General features: G+C 40.4%; 1 protein-coding gene across 1 annotated transcript in view; it reads left to right on the top strand.

Annotated features, from left to right (window-relative positions):
- usp43a (ubiquitin specific peptidase 43a) overlaps positions 1-17,701 on the top strand; it is an 84,844-nt gene extending 67,143 nt beyond the window's left edge. Inside the window, exons 12-16 of the mRNA XM_014004977.1 lie at positions 1,539-1,658; positions 10,940-11,189; positions 11,938-12,096; positions 13,883-14,041; positions 15,709-17,701. Of these exons, the coding sequence (XP_013860431.1) occupies positions 1,539-1,658; positions 10,940-11,189; positions 11,938-12,096; positions 13,883-14,041; positions 15,709-16,844 (1,824 nt within the window). The 3' untranslated portion in view covers positions 16,845-17,701. The remainder of the gene's footprint in view (positions 1-1,538; positions 1,659-10,939; positions 11,190-11,937; positions 12,097-13,882; positions 14,042-15,708) is intronic.
- The last annotated feature ends 205 nt before the right edge of the window (positions 17,702-17,906 follow it).

Below are 17,906 nucleotides of genomic sequence, written 5' to 3'. Positions count from 1 at the left end.
GCTGAGCTGTCCGCCTCACACCACACCAGCCCCGGACAGAGGAGGTGGAGCGCTCCGCGACARCCTGACAAAAATAAAATAAAAGMATACAGCTGCAGCTGCTCACAAGATCGCTAGTTWAAAHCAKGAATAAAAGTGTTGGGTCTTGTTTGACTGAAGTTCGGTCCGGTTCGGCTGCAACTGTTTTTATTCATGAAAGGAATGGATTTTAGCACCTGTCCGCTACATACCTTGAGTTTTTAGTCAAAAAAAAAAAAACATCTGAAGTGCTTCTTGTCTCACATCAGTACACAAATTCAGATTTTTTTTTAATTAAAATTCGTCTGACAAACGCTGCAGCAGAGGAAAGTAATTTATATTTATGAATATATAAAGTGCCTGGCTACATTTTAGGTCTTTGTAACTTTGTTTTACAAGATACGCAGGGTTGCAAAAATACCCATCCCCTTTTTATTTAGTCTATTCTGCTACCTTAAACCCCAAACGAAATGGATTTTTAGTTTTATTTTACGTAATGAAGCAGTAATGAACTTGACAATTTTTTTCTTTTTTCTTTTTTTTTTTTGGTCCTGAGAAACCTTAACAGTGTACTGATGGCACACACATTTTTATGTTTTCATATGTTTTGTTTGAGAATGATGCACAGACAAGAACCAAGGTCAAAGAAAACATCAATTTTTATTACACGAGATGTTTTCATGGTTTATGAGTGTTGTCATTGTGAGAGAGTGAGTCAAGTGATGACTGGAGAATGAGAATAATTAGGCTTTAAAACGCAGCATTTTGGTTTAATAATTTTTCTCAGAATTACGGTGGAACAAGTACCCATTGAATTTTCTCTACTTGAGTTGAAGGAAGGAATTCTGCTGAGCATTGAGTCCTGCTGTGAGCTGCAGGAGCACAAAATTACATTTTCTTTCTTTTGCCTTTTTTAGGTTTGGTTAAAAGACAAATCAGAGTGAGACAAGACAAATTAATTTCCTGATCTCTTTACAGAAATTAAACATTTTGTTCTGCACCTCGAGGAGAGCGGCTACATGTTTTGATAGGAGGCTAAWGAGTGGCAGCCTGCTGTAGTCACAGTATATGTCAGGTTTGAAGCCCCCTCGCCATGAGACCGCCGCTGACACGGAACACGCTGCAGGCAGAATGTTGTTGATTGTTTACAAAGCCGGGACAAAAAGTCGAGCTCAGGCTCAAAGAGTTTTTCCTGTCAGGTCTAAACTTTAAAAGTACAAACTTGTCTTTCAAGTGGGAAATCGTGTCTGCTCTAAATTAAGAATTCATATCATTCCAAGATGCGTTTTGTAAAGAAAATATGTCAAAATTGAGAAATTACTCAGAGGTTTATAAAGGAAACAAGGACAGAGACTTGCCGGTATTTGAAAGTTTTACTATAAAGAATCCAAACATTCAATCTTTTAGTCACAGTTATTCAAAAACTTTAGCTTTAATAAAGTTATCACGTTATAAAAAAGTTCTCCGGACATGATTTTTCATTCTTTATGTAACCATTTTATTGATTCTGCTGCTTCCAGCTGGCTCCGGACGATGCYTGGAAGTGTCCCCACTGTAAGCAGCTTCAGCAGGGCATGGTGAAGATGAGCCTGTGGACGCTGCCCGACATACTCATCCTCCACCTGAAGCGCTTCCGACAGGTATTGTCATGCATCCTGTTTGCTTGTTGAACTCCTGCAATCAGTATTCCCAATATAGCATTCCTTAAGGCACCTGTCAAACTCAAGGCCCGCAGGCAATTTGTGACACGCCATGGCATTTTTTGTGGCCCATGAGAGCTTTAAATAGGTATTAATGTCTTTCAAATAAACCTGCTGCTTTAAAGCCAGCATTGACCATAAAATATATCCCCTACAATGCATGTCGATTTTTTTACCTGCAAAATGATGGTATCCCACCACTAGGTGGAGCTGCACAGGGTTCAATAGTAGCCAGTAAAATCTCCATTTCGCTGCATTTTTTGCCCGATATTTTGCTGCAGTTAAGTTGTCCTCGGTAATGAAAAATTTCTTCTTACAAATCATAAATTCAAACTGGAATGCCCCTCCAGTGGGAATTCCCTGTAAGAAAGTGGAGGAGTTTAGAATTCAAGTCAGCATCTACTTGCCACAACTCACAGAGTAAAACTTTCTCACTTTTACATTTGATAGTATTTCAAGACACAAAAAATACATTCACTCATAGTAAAAATACCTGTGGGTTCTTTTTTTAAATATTGTTTTATTACTTTTTAAAATTTATTTATTTATTTTGGTGCTTGGACTGTTTTTAGAAGCAGTACAGACCCAAACGTAAGTTHAAAAAAACTGWAAAAAGTGAATTTTGCATATTAGGTCCCTTTTAAGAAAGTTTCTGCAGTTTGTCTTCCGGTTTTTCCTTTTTTTATTGTTATTTTAAGCAAAACTATTGTTTCTACTGAAGAGTCATGTTTGAATTAAATCACAGTAGTTAGTTATAGTTTGGATGTCCAGCCATCCATCCATTTTCTGTGCACGCTTCTTTTCAGGGTTGCGTGGGRCACTGGTGCCCAAATCCAGCAGTCACAGTGTGAGGGGCRGGGTACACCAACTGAGCCACTGTGCCGCGTAACTGGAAATGCTCAGAGAAAATATGTGAACTTTAATGTTTAACTGACCTTTGATGAATCCTGAAGGGGTTTTACTACATTGAAAATAGCTCACAGCTCTGGTTTTAGCATTTATCGAGATTAGAATTTCCATTTGTCGAAGTATTTTATGCTTCGTTAAATTGACTGAATACACTTGGCCTTTACTTAAATCAAGGTCACGTTTGTTGAAACATTGCATTCATCATTCCAGGAACTATTTATTGAACTAAATTTCTCACAATATTATCTTTCTCACAGTTTCATCCCATTGCACCATCCATATATTCCATTGTTGCTGGGAGCAGAAAGCATCAAAGCTTTWTTTTCTCTCCATCATTTATGTTTATTCTCAGATTACAGGGCATGAATGTGAGCAGCTCCTGGTGTGTCACCATCATATTATGGTTTTCACCAAGAATTTCTCCAAAAGCTTTTACTTGCACTTTCAGAGCCCTCTTCAATTTATAAAAACAAACAAACAAATGTTTATGTGATGTATTTTTTTCTGAGGTTTTGTGGATTTATTTAAAAAAATACCAAAAAAGGCATAATGGCACCCAGATGGTTTGGGATTARTTGAGTAAAACTCCTGCAGCACAGACTGCAGGTATGAGTCTGAGCGGTGAGTGAATAGGGAGACCAGCAGAGTATAATGGCAGTCACTGCTGAGCTGAATTATTTGGCTGACTTTTTTATTTCCTGTGTCTAAACTAATGATGAGATTGGTTTTTGCCCCCCTTTGCCAAAGCGGGGGACTTAGAAATGCTCTTTGTCCGTCCGTTCATTACAATTTAAGACAGTTGTAACTTTAAAATAGAAAGGCTAAAATACATTCATCCCTGTTGCATGCCTGACCATACTTTGTCAAAGTCCCGCCCCCTGACAACAGGAAATTACTTTTTTTTTGGCTTGGACAGCCCCATCTCTGACCCTCTTGACCTAATCAGCAACAAATTGTGTCACGACACAGATAATAAGTTGACCTCTCTTGTTTTCAAGCTCAAAGACTTTTTGATGAAAGGCGTGGTCATGACGGTGCGGCGCATTCAGACATCACGCCGTTCACACACGTTTGGCTCTAAATTCGACATACTTCAGCCAATCTATACCCAATTCACTACGGTCGATCCTAATCCACCCCACTACAGGAAYGCAGTCCAAATTTTAGAGGTTGTGGCCTAATTAGATATTACACCATTGACATAYGGTTRGCTCTAAATCACACACACATGATCTGATCTGAACCAAATTTAGTGTKCTTCATAAGGGAGACCTGCTCAACACGTTTAGTAGTTTGACAAGATCACTTTAGCCCCCCCTCCGTCTGTCTGTTCACCTTAGGAGATGATTTAAATAATGAAGGCCTGTGATGATTCCAACAAAACTGTTAACWGTCGGTCACTACTGAATGGTGACGGGGGACATCAGTGACRGTTGGCRTCGAGTTCTRTCTTGTTTATAWATAAGTATGGAAGTAATTTCATTTTAGGCTCTCTGAGATGAAGCTGCAGTTGCTGTTTTAGTTTTAAAAGAACTAAAAATGACTTGTTATTTTAGAACAAAACCTTGCCATCAACTTCTGACCCTGATCTTTTTCTACCAAGGTTAACCCGTTATGATTTTTTTATGTAGTTGATGTTCTTTTTACTTTGTCTATCAATAGTGTTCAGACATGTTGCTGCCTAGTAACAAGACCCAACGAGTTCAAAAAGCAGTTTTCTACTCAAACATCACAGCCTCGGAAGAGAGGAGGAAGATCCCACCTTGTTCGATGTGCGAGTCTCTCCACCTCCACACACTGAAAAGGTTTTTGTTCCCCAGAGAGACTTCAGTGGCAATTTCAGCTTTAGAGCTTGATTCAGTCCTTGTAAACTAAAATTGACTTTAAAATGAAAGGGAAAATATTGAAATATATTCACAAACATAAAAGAAATGAAGGTTGAAAGTAGAAATATAGCCCAGCACCTTTCAAGCCAGAGCTTTACATCAAATTAATTGAATTTATGACGGATTAAATCCAGTTTAGAAAATAGTGCTGAGTTATTTCTCACGTGTTGTGGATGACTCTCAGCTACTACCACATTCAATTTGTAGCCCAAAATCTGTCAAATTGTCTGTGTTAGTCTTTTTTTCTTGTTTGCTAAGGTTGGTCTTGAATCAGATTGGTTCCAAAAGTTTATTAGTTACAGATTATCATCCAATGAATACTAATTCATTAATATTAATTCATAATAGATGAATTTCTTGTTATTCTTCCTTTTATGGTGTAGGTGATTTTACATGCATAAGCACATAATTTAACAATAAAATATTTTTAGATTATAATCTCAAAAGGACAAAAAGACACAGAAAGCTCCTGATAACACCTCCTGACCAGTTCCTGTTAACCCTCCTCCTGCAAAGACACACAGAAACACCTTTTCTAACCTGTTGAGACGTTTTTCTTTTTCCCTCCTCCTTCCTGCAGCAGGGTTTTACAGTGGTTTGCAAAAGTATTCATACCCCTTGAACTTTTCCATATTTTGTCACATTACAACCACAAACATAAATATATTTCACTGGAATTTAATGTGAAAGACCAACACAAAGTGGTATACAATTGTGAAGTGGAAGCAAAATTTTACATGAATCAAAACATTTTTTACAAATAAAAAACTGAAAAGTGYGACGTGCAAAAGTATTCAGCCCCCTTTTCCCTGAGTGCAACCAATTGCATTCAGAAGTTGCCTGATGACCGCTAATGACTCAAAAGGGTCCACCTGTGTGTAATCTAATCTCAGTACAAATACAGCTGCTCCGTGACGGCCTCAGATGTTGGTTAAGAGAATATTGGGGAGCAAACAGCATCATGAAGTCCAAAGAACACACCAGACAGGTTAGGAATATGGTTTTGGAGAAGTTTAAAGCAGGCTTAGATTATAAAAATATTTCCCAAGCTTTGAACATCTCACGGAGCACTGTTCAATCCATCATCCGGAAATGGAAAGAGTATGGCACCACAGTAAACCTGCCAAGACAAGGCCGTCCACCTAAACTTACAGGCCGAACAAGGAGATCACTGATCAGAGAGGCAGCCAAGAGGCCCATGGTGACTCTGGATTAAATGCAGAGAGCCACAGCTCAGGTGGGGGAAACTGTCCACAGGACAACAATTAGTCGTGCACTACACAAATGTGGTCTTTATGGAAGAGTGGCAAGGAGAAAGCCATTGTTAAAAGAAAACCATAAGAAGTCCCGTTTGCAGTTTGCCAGAAGCCATGTTGAGGACACAGCAAACATGTGGAAGAAGGTGCTTTGGTCAGACGAGACCAAAATTGAACTTTTTGGCCACAATGCAAAACGCTATGTGTGGCGGAGAAAGAACACTGCACATCACTCTGAAAACACCATCCCCACTGTCAAATATGGTGGTGGCAGCATCATGCTCTGGGGGTGCTTCTCTTCAGCAGGGACCGGGAAGTTGGTCAAAGTTGATGGGAAGATGGATGGAGCCAAATACAGGGCAATCTTGGAAGAAAACCTGTTGGAGTCAGCAAAAGATTTGAGACTGGGGCGGAGGTTCACCTTCCAGCAGGACAACGACCCTAAACATAAAGCCAAAGCTACAATGGAGTGGTTTAAAAAAAGAATATTCATGTGTTAGAATGGCCCAGTCAAAGTCCAGACCTAAACCCAATTGAGAATTTGTGGCAAGATCTCAAAACTGCTGTTCACAAACGCTCTCCATCCAATCTGACTGAGCTTGAGCTGTTTTGCAAGGAGGAATGGGCAAGAATTGCAGTCACTAGATGTGCAAAGCTGGTGGAGACATACCCTAAAAGACTTGCAGCTGTAATTGCAGCAAAAGGTGGCTCCACAAAGTATTGACTCAGGGGGGCTGAATAATTTTGCACATCGCACTTTTCAGTTTTTTATTTGTAAAAAATGTTTTGATTCATGTAAAATTTTGCTTCCACTTCACAATTGTATACCACTTTGTGTTGGTCTTTCACATTAAATTCCAGTGAAATATATTTATGTTTGTGGTTGTAATGTGACAAAATATGGAAAAGTTCAAGGGGTATGAATACTTTTGCAAACCACTGTATTTCTGGGAGTTTCTTGGCCTGTCCTGCCCAGTCTTCTGATAATATCCACTGTGGAAATTGTGATGGCGAACTGGTCAGCTTGTGCTCTCCGGTGCTCAAACAGCATTTTCAGAAACGTCAGTGCTGTAACTGTCACTACAAACAATGTTAGAGAAATAGTCTTTTTGCGAAAATGAAATGTGACTATGGATTGCTTTTTGCAGTGGTTTACACGATATTTTGCTAACAGGCACTTATGAGAACCCCATGCCGTTGAACGTTGTTCAGATTAGGTTTTGTTTATCTGAAATAGCGAAGAACTTTCAGGGAAAGTTGTTGATTTAAAGCTCCCGTAGAGCATCATGTTGAAACTTTCAGTGCTTTATTTTTAAATTTCCCAATGAACAACACTCAGTGTTAAATTAAGTTGAGCCTAGATAGCTGCCTGCCTTCTAYATTATTGGATTGTTTTAGAATTTAGAAAAGGTAATTTGGATTTCAATTATGCCATGGCAATTAACATCTACCCTTGTTAAAGTAACAAGGTTTTGGAAGTTAAAAACAAGAAAACTCATTTCAACACTTTTCTCTTATGAAATCTAACAAGTGTCTTGTCCAATTCAACAGAAATAATAAAGTAACATCTGCCGTGGGGCAAAGAAATATATAAACTTAGGACAAAAAATAAAATACAATGCTTCTTGAAAATAAATCTTATGATTGGCACCACCTGGGGGTACCCATACATGTCCAACCCTTTAGACATTCACCTCTATCKTGACCCTCAGAMATCCATCATTTTCACATAAAATCCACAGTACTCTTTACGCAATACAGCTGGGGGAGGAAAGAAAGAACGTGGGGTGGAGACGATGTGTACCAGAAGCTAAAACACCACTGTCAATAACAACAAAACATTTATAATTGAATTGGATTTGTAAATTGTTCATTTGCACAACCCTCATATTCAACTGTACTGCTCATCCCGCAAATGTATGTTCCTTACAAAATGTGGCATTCCTTAAATGCACATCACCCTCTGCATTTAATTCCAGGGTGTGATTTTTTATTATTTATATTGTTTTAACACAATTACATGAAAAACTGACCTTTCAGCAGAGGTATTTTTACGTTTTCTGTGTTGTTACAGAAGCTATTCTCATGCTTTGCTTGAATTCAAACCCCAAGTGTGTTAAWACAGTATACTACTGCTTAGAGAGCTGGAAAGGTCTTATTTGTATAAAACTCTATGCCCTCTTTTCCCTTTTAAAATCCTACATTTGCTTTCTGCATGCAAAAGGTTATATAATAGTCATGAGTTCTTTTTAGTGCATTTCACTTTAAACAGAAATTGAACTTTCACAACGTTTTTGCAGCTTTGAGCTTTTCTAAAGTCTTTAAAAGGACCTTTCTCCTGTTGATAGTTTTTGATCATGCTAGCAACAGATGAAAGACTTCTACCAGGAAAAAAAATCTTGGCTATTCCTCTGCAACCTTGTGTTATTTCATGAGCGTCAATGTTTTAACCTTCATAGACTCAAAATTAAGTAGCTACTTCAGAGCAAACAGTGAGTAATCAGAGTTTCACTTGTTTTCTTTTAACTGCATCATGTGCGAAATGTTTGTGTGAGAGGTGGTGCTCACCACATCCATCCATCCATTATCTATACACGCTTCTGCCTTTCAGGGTCACTGGTTCCCATATCCAGCAGTCCCAGTTCTCCATCACAGGGTCACATAGAGACAAACAACCACACACTCTCTTACTCACATGTAGGGACAATTTAGAGTTACCAATTAGCCTAACAGTCATGTTTTTTTTGGTCTGTGAGAGGAAACCAGAGTACTTAGAGAAAACTCATACATGCATGGAGACAGCATGCAAACTCTACTTAGAAAGGCCCCTGGCCAGGATTCGATCTGGCAACTTTCTTGCTGAGAGGCATTAGCTGTACCAACTGAGCCACTGTGCCGCCCTCACCATGGACAGTTCATCCTAATTTTAACACGGTGTGTTAAATAACCTAACATGTGCGGTTGTTGTGGGAGAACAGCGGAGCGCCTGGAGAAAACCCACACGTCCTCAGGGAGAACATGTAAACTTTACACGAGTTCAAACCAGAGACCTTCTTGCTTTGGAAGACAGAACTAACCACCCAACAGCTGTGCTGTGAAGGAATATTTATGCAGCTGAATTTTCCRTTATTGTTRTGGACTAATYATTTATATCTGTTTTACCTTGACACTGTCCAGTACTAGTATCTTATGATAACTAGTTTCGGCTGTTTTAATCTGTTTGCTCTAGACTTCAAGACTCCAGCAATGCATGACCTCTCTTATTTTGATAAGGTAGCTCTTGGGCTGAGAGCCCTGTTATTGGTTAGGTGGTTACATTTGTTGAACTGTGATTGGTTGTAAGCATGTCACATGATGTTATATTATTGGTTGCTCTCCACTGACGCGCAGCCACAACTCAACAGACTTCCTGATTGACCTCTGCTGCGTTGTTGCTCAGATTAAATCATTTGACGACCATACATGCAGACTTTCTGTGCATTTATTCCAACGTGTTTCTGCATTCTTGGTAAATCTTGCTGTGACAGTTACTTTTTGTAACAAATGTGAAAAAGCATTGCCACCACTTTGAAATTAAAGCAAAAGTTTCAGKAAGAGCTGTCTAAAAGTTCAGTTTGTGCTCTTCTATTGAATTTTGAATTTGGAACAAAAGCAGATTTATTTTTCCTCAAGGAAACTTCTACTTAAATGTGCTTTGAGAGTCATTTGTTTCTTTTCTGATTTCGAAACCATTCAGTGACTTTTTGCAAACTCAAGAACAGAGCGGGGGCACTGTTTACTCACAGCAAGGATGCAAAGCTTGAAATGAAAAGTATTTTTTTGTGTTGCACTTTTTAACTTTTGAAATAAATTAAAAAATATCATAATAAAGTTATAAAAAGTTAAGTCACAATATCATAATAAAGCCTCCCCCAAATGAAGATGTTCTCTCTGCCGCTCCTTTCTAAAACTAAAATTTAAAAGCCATATTTATGGAGGCTAATGAAGTAGGCCGGTTTGAGCTTGTTATTGCAGTCTTTAGGTTACAGAAAGATTAATTTGCTGTTTATAGAACAGAGTGCAGATTTGAACTGAAGCTTTGACTTTTTTGATCAGAGGATCTTTTTTTTCCTCCAACTCAACTTGCTTTCGAAAGAAAAGTGTGTAATAACCCCCCCACCCCATACCCCTTATCTTAGTACCATCCTGAGATCTGACAGATGTTTGTTTGTTGGAGTGTTTCTAACACTGCTCTGCAAATAACAGTTTGTGGTTTTTAACCACCATTRCTTTTGCATTAGCAGATTATTTGCATGAAGTCCTTAGTTGGTTACTCAAATGATCGTGTTGTGCATGATTTCGAACCAGTATTGGTTGTTTATGAAAAACCTCTTACAAAGCTGAGCATGTTAGGTATAATCAGGCAAAGTAACCAGCTGTTGGAAAAGTAGGAATGTTTACAAATTGATAAAAAGCTTTGACTTTCATCTGAAAGGTCATGTTCAAATGAGTGATCAAAGTCTGTGCTGGATTATTCTGTGCMGTCACCACACTCAGAGCTGGTCCACCTCCTGAAATCTCCACCCTGGCCCTGGAGACTCTGCAAAATAAAGGTTGATAAATAAATATATATTTTTTAAATGAGGCAAAGCTTACATAATGAAAAAGCCTTAATCCAGAGTCACGTCCCACCCTGGAAATTATGTCCAAGTGAACAAGGAAGTAAGTTATAGAAACGACCCCTGAAACTAAATAGAGACTTGTTGATTCTCTGTTTAAAGTAAATGGTTACAATTGATCCCAAAGTATAAAAATGTAGGTGGGCATCTACAATTATCTTAATCTGTCACAAAATATCTGACGTATCACTTAAGTAGTTAGGAATTTMGCACCACATTACAATTTCATGTCAAACTGCTCTCCTTCTGGCTGCTGTCAGCTGCAGGTAAGATACCAACTATAGCGACAACTCGGACTAARCACCTCTTTAAAAACAAAATGAATTCACTTTCCAAGTTGTGAATGCATCTCAAGCTTTAAACCAACAAAGTTCACAGTTTATGGTGTCACTATTAAAATTAGAGCTGCAAATTTGTATTTTTGCTTCTAAAATAATTAAACGTAGGTTGCATAAAACTGTTTGAATGTACTAAAACAGTGACTGTAAGGTGAGACCTGAATGTTCCAACAGGTTGGTGAGCGACGGAACAAGCTGTCAACCTTAGTGCGCTTCCCCCTGACCGCTCTGGACATGGCCCCCCATGTGGTGAAGAGAAGCCAGAGTATGAAGAACCTGCACCAGGGGTCTTCACTGCCCTCAAGGAAACAGTCCTCAGGCCAAAACCATCAGTCGTCCAAACTAATCCTCCCTCACGATTATCTGTATGACCTCTACGCTGTGTGTAACCATCACGGAGGAATGCATGGAGGACATTACACTGGTACAAACACACACATTATCATCCTATCACTGTTTCTTTATTAGACATTAAATAAAAGAGTGCACACTAAAGGACATTAATTAATTGGGGCGGCTGTGGCGGAGTGGTTAGGGGAGTCGTCCCGGAACCGGAAGGTCGCTGGTTCAATCTCCCGTCCAGCCGTCTCAGTCGTTGTGTCCTTGGGCAAGACACTTCACCCACCTTGCCTACTGATGGTGGTCAGAGGGTCCAGTGGCGCCGGTGCATGGCAGCCCCACCTCTGTCAGTGTGCCCCAGGGCAGCTGTGGCTACACTGTAGTTTGCCATCATCAGTGTGTGAATGTGAGTGTGAATGGGTGAATTGTCTGTTAGTGTAAAGCACTTTGGGGTCCAGAGGGACTTGAAAAGCGCTCTCTCTATAAGTTCAGTACCATTTACCATTTAAAACTCATAAAAATGTTACAAGCAGTTTATTACTTTTTTATTTTTTAATTTGTCATTGGTCTGTATTAAAATTTTTCACTGCAGTGCTCTGTTATGTCCAATTGTAGATTTATCCATGCACTCTAAATAAAATGAAGCTGAGTTAGTGAAAACTCTAAAAGATAATGTTACACTTGTTTCTTTTCAATTAAGGATAAATTGAATTAGACATTTAAAAACGTTCTGTTTACAGTTTAGGTTTGCAATTGAAAACACTAAACAAACTTTGCTCTAAATTAGTTTGTAAATGTCACATGTTCACGTTTGTTGTGATGTTTGGGTCCAGCTTACTGTAGAAACTCGGTGGACGGTCAGTGGTACAACTACGACGACAGCAGTGTGGACCTAGTGCCTGAGGAGGAAGTGTGCACCAAAGGAGCTTACATCTTGTTCTACCAGAGGCGTAACACCATTCCTCCGTGGTCGGCCAGTAGCTCCGTCAGAGGTATGTTCTCCGATGACAAGCTAGCTAGATCGGATAGCAAATTTTAGGTAAAAGAGCTTGTGCAAATATCCTGAAAATATGAGATGTGTTTGCCTAAAACATAAGCTGCATCAGTTTAGAGTCAAATGACGACAGCCATCGTTGAGTTTCTGCAGAGCTTTAAAATGTCACATAACTAAACATGATGGACACAGAGACACACGAGCCACTTTCACAAGACAGTTCTGTGAAATCGCAGCACAGACCGGTCCGGCTTTAAACTCACTCAGATCATTCATAAATCACAGGTGAAGCCGGCCAGGTCCTGCTCACAGGTCCACGTTCAGAAATGAACCCAGCATTGCAAAACTAAAAGGCGTGGAGCAGATCTCAGCTCGGCAGAAATGGACCGCCACGTATTTATTGTTAGACTGGCGTCTGCCTTGTATCAAACAAAATAAACTGAATTAGCTTACAGTAGCAATCCTGTGGTTCAGTATTCTTTAAACTAACTGTAAAGTTGTTGTTTCACGTCATCTTTAATATTCCCTCGGAGATAAATTTGTTTGATTTATCCTGCAGTCGCTCACTCAGAACCACGGGTTGCTTTTTTCACAAGTCGGTCTGGCCGGCTCAGACCTGGCTCTGATACTACCTCGCTCGGGGGCTCAGAGGGGCATCAGAGGCGGGCTCACTTTTCCCCTCTTTTCCACCTTCACCCGCTTCGGATGTTATTATCCATTAAATGGACATTATTAGCCATTATCAGTCCCATAGAATGGCTTTAGACTGTCATCTGGTTAGTATGAGGCATAAAGCCACTAAGGTTTTTGATGCAATCTGGTTAATATGAGGCATAAAACCACTAAGGTTAATTTTAGAGAAAATGACATGGGCTACGATAAAGTAGACCGGACTCCGGCCGGCGGTAGCAGATTGTTGCATTCCAATGTATATGGCACTGGTAACCCACTAGGGGGCACTGTCAGGACAGTCTGAAGCCATTCTATGGGACTGATAACTGCTAATAACGTCCATTTAATGGACTGATAACATCCGAACCGGCTGCCACCTTAGTGTTTTTTCTGAATGAGCTGAGGAGGACAGAACACGTGTCAGTTCTGGACTGAGCTTTTTTTATGAATGAGGCTAGAGGGACAATTCAGAGTTAAACAATCTAACGTCGCTGTTTTTGCAAGAAACTGGAGTACCCAGAGAAAACCCACATGTGCACAGTGAGCAAATACCAACTTCACCGAGAAAGGCCAGACAACTGTTCCGCTGTACAGTCCCTGAACTTTTACTAAGGAATGTATTTATTTTTTTATTTCATAACAAAATGTTTGTACAGTAATAGTAAAAACTAAGTAAAAGCTTTTTCAGGATTAATGCAAATATTGATTTGGTGCAGAAGCACCCTCATTAGTCTTTGAGGAACGGATGGTTTCACACTCTATTTAGGAAAATGCTTTCAAGTCTTTAAAGGGAGAAACCTCTTCACAGTAACGCGTGATGTTTGGGATCAGCTGCATGAAGAACGAAATGAAACCATGTGTCAGAAAGTTGCGTCAGGCTTTTCAGGGCTGATGGCTTCAAAAGGAAAAGGCAACAGTTTATTGAAATCAGGCAGGCAGATAATGTTTGCAGAGCCCATCACCATGGTAACAGGCACAGAGATAACGCTGCATCTTATGGAGATGGAGGATGCCCCTCATGCCAGTTTTTAAAGGCACGTCCAGGCGTCTGCAGTAAAATCTCCTGTCATCATATTTACCATACCTCTGATCCTTCTTCCTGTAAATAACAGGTTCCACAAGCTCATCAGCATCAGACCACTGGTTGATTCGGTTAACGGAGGACAGGAGAGGTAGCCTGGTTCTTCGCACCTCCACCTCCTGTCCATCTTCCATACCTGACTCTCCAGAGTCGACAGTCTTCCATAATAATGGCTTTAAAGAGGAAAAGGGTAGGGAACCACCTACTCACTAAATTATATATAGCAGACATTTCCCTTTGAATACAGTGGGGTGCAGCCTTGTTAATTTTCCTGATTTACCTTTATAAATCATTGAATGTTTGGATAAAAAAAATAAGTTAAATATATCATATAGGGGACAAACACAGTGATATTTGTGAAGTGAAATGAAGTTTATATGATTTACAGAAAGTGTGCAATAATTGGTTAAACAAAATTAGACAGGTGCATAAATTTGGGCACCGTTGTCATTTTATTGATTTCGACCCTTGACCTCCGTACACAGGTGACTCCAATTATGAGAAAGGGTATTTAAAGGGGGGCAATTGTAAGTTTTTCTCCTCTTTGCATCTTCCTCGAAGAGTCGCCGCATGGGAGTCTCAAAACAACTTTCAAATGAGCTGAAAACAAAGATTATTCACCATCATGGTTTTGGGGAAGGATACAGAAAGCTATCTCAGAGATTTCAGCTTTCAGTCTCCACTGTGAGAAACATTGTGAGAAAATGGAGGACCACAGGCACAGTTCAAGCGTAGGCTCCAAGTGGCAGACAAAGAAAAATCTGGAAAAAACAGAAGCGAAGGATGTTGAAAACAGTCAGAGTCAACCCACAGACCAGAACCAAAGACCTACAACACCATCTTGCTGCTGATGGAGTCACTGTGCATCATTCAACCATTCAGCGCACTTTACACAAGGAGATGCTGTATGGGAGAGTGATGCAGAGGAAGCCTTTTCTCCGCCCACATCTCAACCAGAGCTGCTTGAGGTATGCTAAAACACATTTGGACAAGCCAGCTTCATTTTGGAATAAGGTGCTGTGGACTGATGAAACTAAAATAGAGTTATTTGGGCAGAACAAGGGCCGTTATGCATGGAGGAAAAAGAACAGCACTCCAAGAAAAACACCTGCTACCTACAGTAACATTTGATGGTGGTTCCATCATGCTGTGGGGCTGTGTGGCCAGTACAGGGACTGGGAATCTTGTTAAAGTTGAGGGACGCATGGATTCCAAYCAATATCAGCAGATTCTGGAGACCAATGTCCAGGAATTAGTGACAAAGCTGAAGCTGCTGAAGCCGGGGCTGCATCTTCCAATAAGACAACCACCCTAAACACTGCTCAAAATCTACTGAGGCATTCATGCAGAGGAACAAGTAGAACGTTCTGGAATGGTCATCTCAGTCCCCAGACCTGAAAATTATTGAAAATCTGTGGTGTCACTTAAAGAGAGCCGTCCATGCTCAGAAAACATCAAACCTAAATGAAGTAGAGATGTTTTGTAAAGATGGTATAAAATACCTTCAGCCACAATCCAGACTCTCATTAGAAGCTATAGGAAGTGTTTGGAGAATGTTATTTCTGCGAAAGGATGATCTATTAATTATTGAGTTATGGTTTTTTTTATGTTGCCCAAATTTATGCACCTGCCTAACTGTGTTTAAACAATTATTGCACAGTTTCTGTAAATCATATCAACTTCATTTCACTTCTCAAATATCACTGTGTTTGTCCCCTATATGATATATTTTACTGATTTATTTATCCAAACAATCAAAGATTTATAAAGGTAAATCAGGAAAATTAACAAGGCTGCCCAAACTTTCGCACCCACTGTATAAAAACTGATAGTTTTTCCTGTTTTTATCATCATCAGGTGGCTTTGAGAGCAGGCCGTTCGTCAGGGGTCTTCAGGGACGCAGTGTAAGCATGAGGGTCCCCAGCAAGACGAAGGACAGCCTGAGCAAAATGCTTCCTCTGCGCTGGTCCTTGGGTTCCAAGGACAGGAAAAAAAATGACAAAGTGCCTTCCCCCATCCAGGATCCTGACCCTGCGGAACTAGTCCAGTACTTGGAGTCTGGCCGACGGCCTCGGTGCACCAAAGATTCAATCGTGACGGTGATGAATGAATCGCAAAGAAGCTCAAAGAAACTGAATCGGGCCCGCAGTGGAAGTGTCCGGTCCTCTGGTGTTGGCAGTATGAGCTGCGTGGGCAAGATGGAAGAGGACCCACCTTTGCCACAGGTCCCAGAGGGCCAGATGAGGCCATCGGAGAAGGTGGCCAGCCTGAGACGGAAGAAGGAAAGTCAGGCCAGGGAGGAGAATTCAGTCAATCTCAGCTCTAGCTCCAGTAGCAACACTCTGACCAGAAGGAAGGATGGAAGGAGGCAGAGCTCCTCCAAACCATCCCAAGATGCAGAGATGAGACAGAGTTCCAGTGCCGGGGTCCATCCCAGCCACAGCACACCCAGCCTGGCAGACGGGACCTTGAGGCGACCAAAAGAGGACGGGGCCGACAAGGATCACCAAAGTTCAAAGGAAGACCCTAAGACCAAGAAAGACGATGCACCCAAGAGCCACGACGGCCTCTTCTCTTTCCTGAAAGGCAACATCATGAAGAAGGATAAGGACCCTAAAAAGGTTGATGAGGGTGAGTCGAGTAAAGGGAGGAGTGAGGACAAAAGCAGGAGGACTTCGTCATCTAAGACTGCGCTGTCTAATGGGACAGCAGGAGGCAGAACATCAGTGGGAGGAGTCAAGTCTAATGGTTCAAGCCATCAGGTGAATGAGCTGGCCAATGGGAAGTTGGGACGCTCTGATATTAAACGCTCACAGAGCTCCTCTAACATTCCCACCAAACCGGAGCAGAGCGTGCGCCGAACAGCGTCTTTACATCGGAATGGGATGCCTAAGGGACCATCTAGGACACTCGCTACAGACACAGTGCAGAGGACTCGCTACAGCACAAACTCTCTCGGACGCAAAAAGCCCGTCCCCGAGTCCAGCTTCTGAAGCAGAGACCTTTTTTAACTGGTGAAGAAAGAAAACATGAGCTTCCTGTCCCCTCCGTTGAAGCAATACAGTTTTATTCGTAGAGATGTGAAAGGTCCTTCTCAGAAAAGGAAAAGCTCCAGTGGATTTGCACAGTAGAGTAAAAGATAGGGAGCAAAATAAAGGTACTATAATTATTAAATAAGATGCAGTTAGTCCATTTGGTAACATAATTTTTGCCGAAGTGCCTGAACAACCTTAATGCAGTTTTAACCAATGAGTTTTGTCGGCGTCTGTCTAAAAACATTGAAAACACAAACATCCTGCACAAATCTGTGTCTTACTAATGTGTTGGAGGAAGTAGCTCCATATTGTTGCTTACAATCAAGACACACTGATTGTGTTTATTTTAAAGAATGTATTTTTCTCCACTGGATTAACAGTGGTGCTCTGAGGCCGTAGTTTCTGATTATTAACATTTATTATTCTTCATGTGAACTTATTTTTAATCTAAAGTTCAGGTTGACTTTAGAAACAAAGTTGTGTTTTTATCCTCATATGATCACAAATGTTGATGTTGATTCAATGCTTTAACTTTCAGAAACTAAAAAGAGTGCATTTGTTTACTGTGAAGTTTTTTCAACACTTTTGACTTAATCTCCTGACCTCCTTTGGCTGCTGCTTTTTTAATGTTAATTTTTTCTAATTGCAATAACACTAAGGAGGTATGTTTAACTGTGAGCGGAGGTGGTGAGCACAACTGGTAAGGGAACCAGTTTTTTCCTTACTGAAAATACAGAATGTAGCCATATTCCTCCTTTTATAAGCTGTTGTTCTTTTCAAGCCTAACTTCAGTAAATGTTACCTGCTGGAGAGAATTACTGCTTGTTCTGTAATGATGTGGATTTTGTACCAGACCATCACAGGAGCTTGTTATTTTGCAGACAGGCAAAAGGCTTTGGATGCCTAAAAACTCTCTGGTCTCTGCTGTTATCAAAGAACTGAGACACAAAATGCAAGAAATGTCATTTTTATTACCAGTGGAGGTAATGTCAGAGTGCCATTCATATTAGAATATAAATT

Source organism: Austrofundulus limnaeus, unplaced genomic scaffold (genome assembly GCF_001266775.1).
Source record: "Austrofundulus limnaeus strain Quisiro unplaced genomic scaffold, Austrofundulus_limnaeus-1.0 Scaffold27, whole genome shotgun sequence".
NCBI lineage: Eukaryota > Metazoa > Chordata > Actinopteri > Cyprinodontiformes > Rivulidae > Austrofundulus > Austrofundulus limnaeus.
Note: the sequence above shows the minus strand (reverse complement) of the source record. Positions and strands in the feature narration are given on the sequence as shown.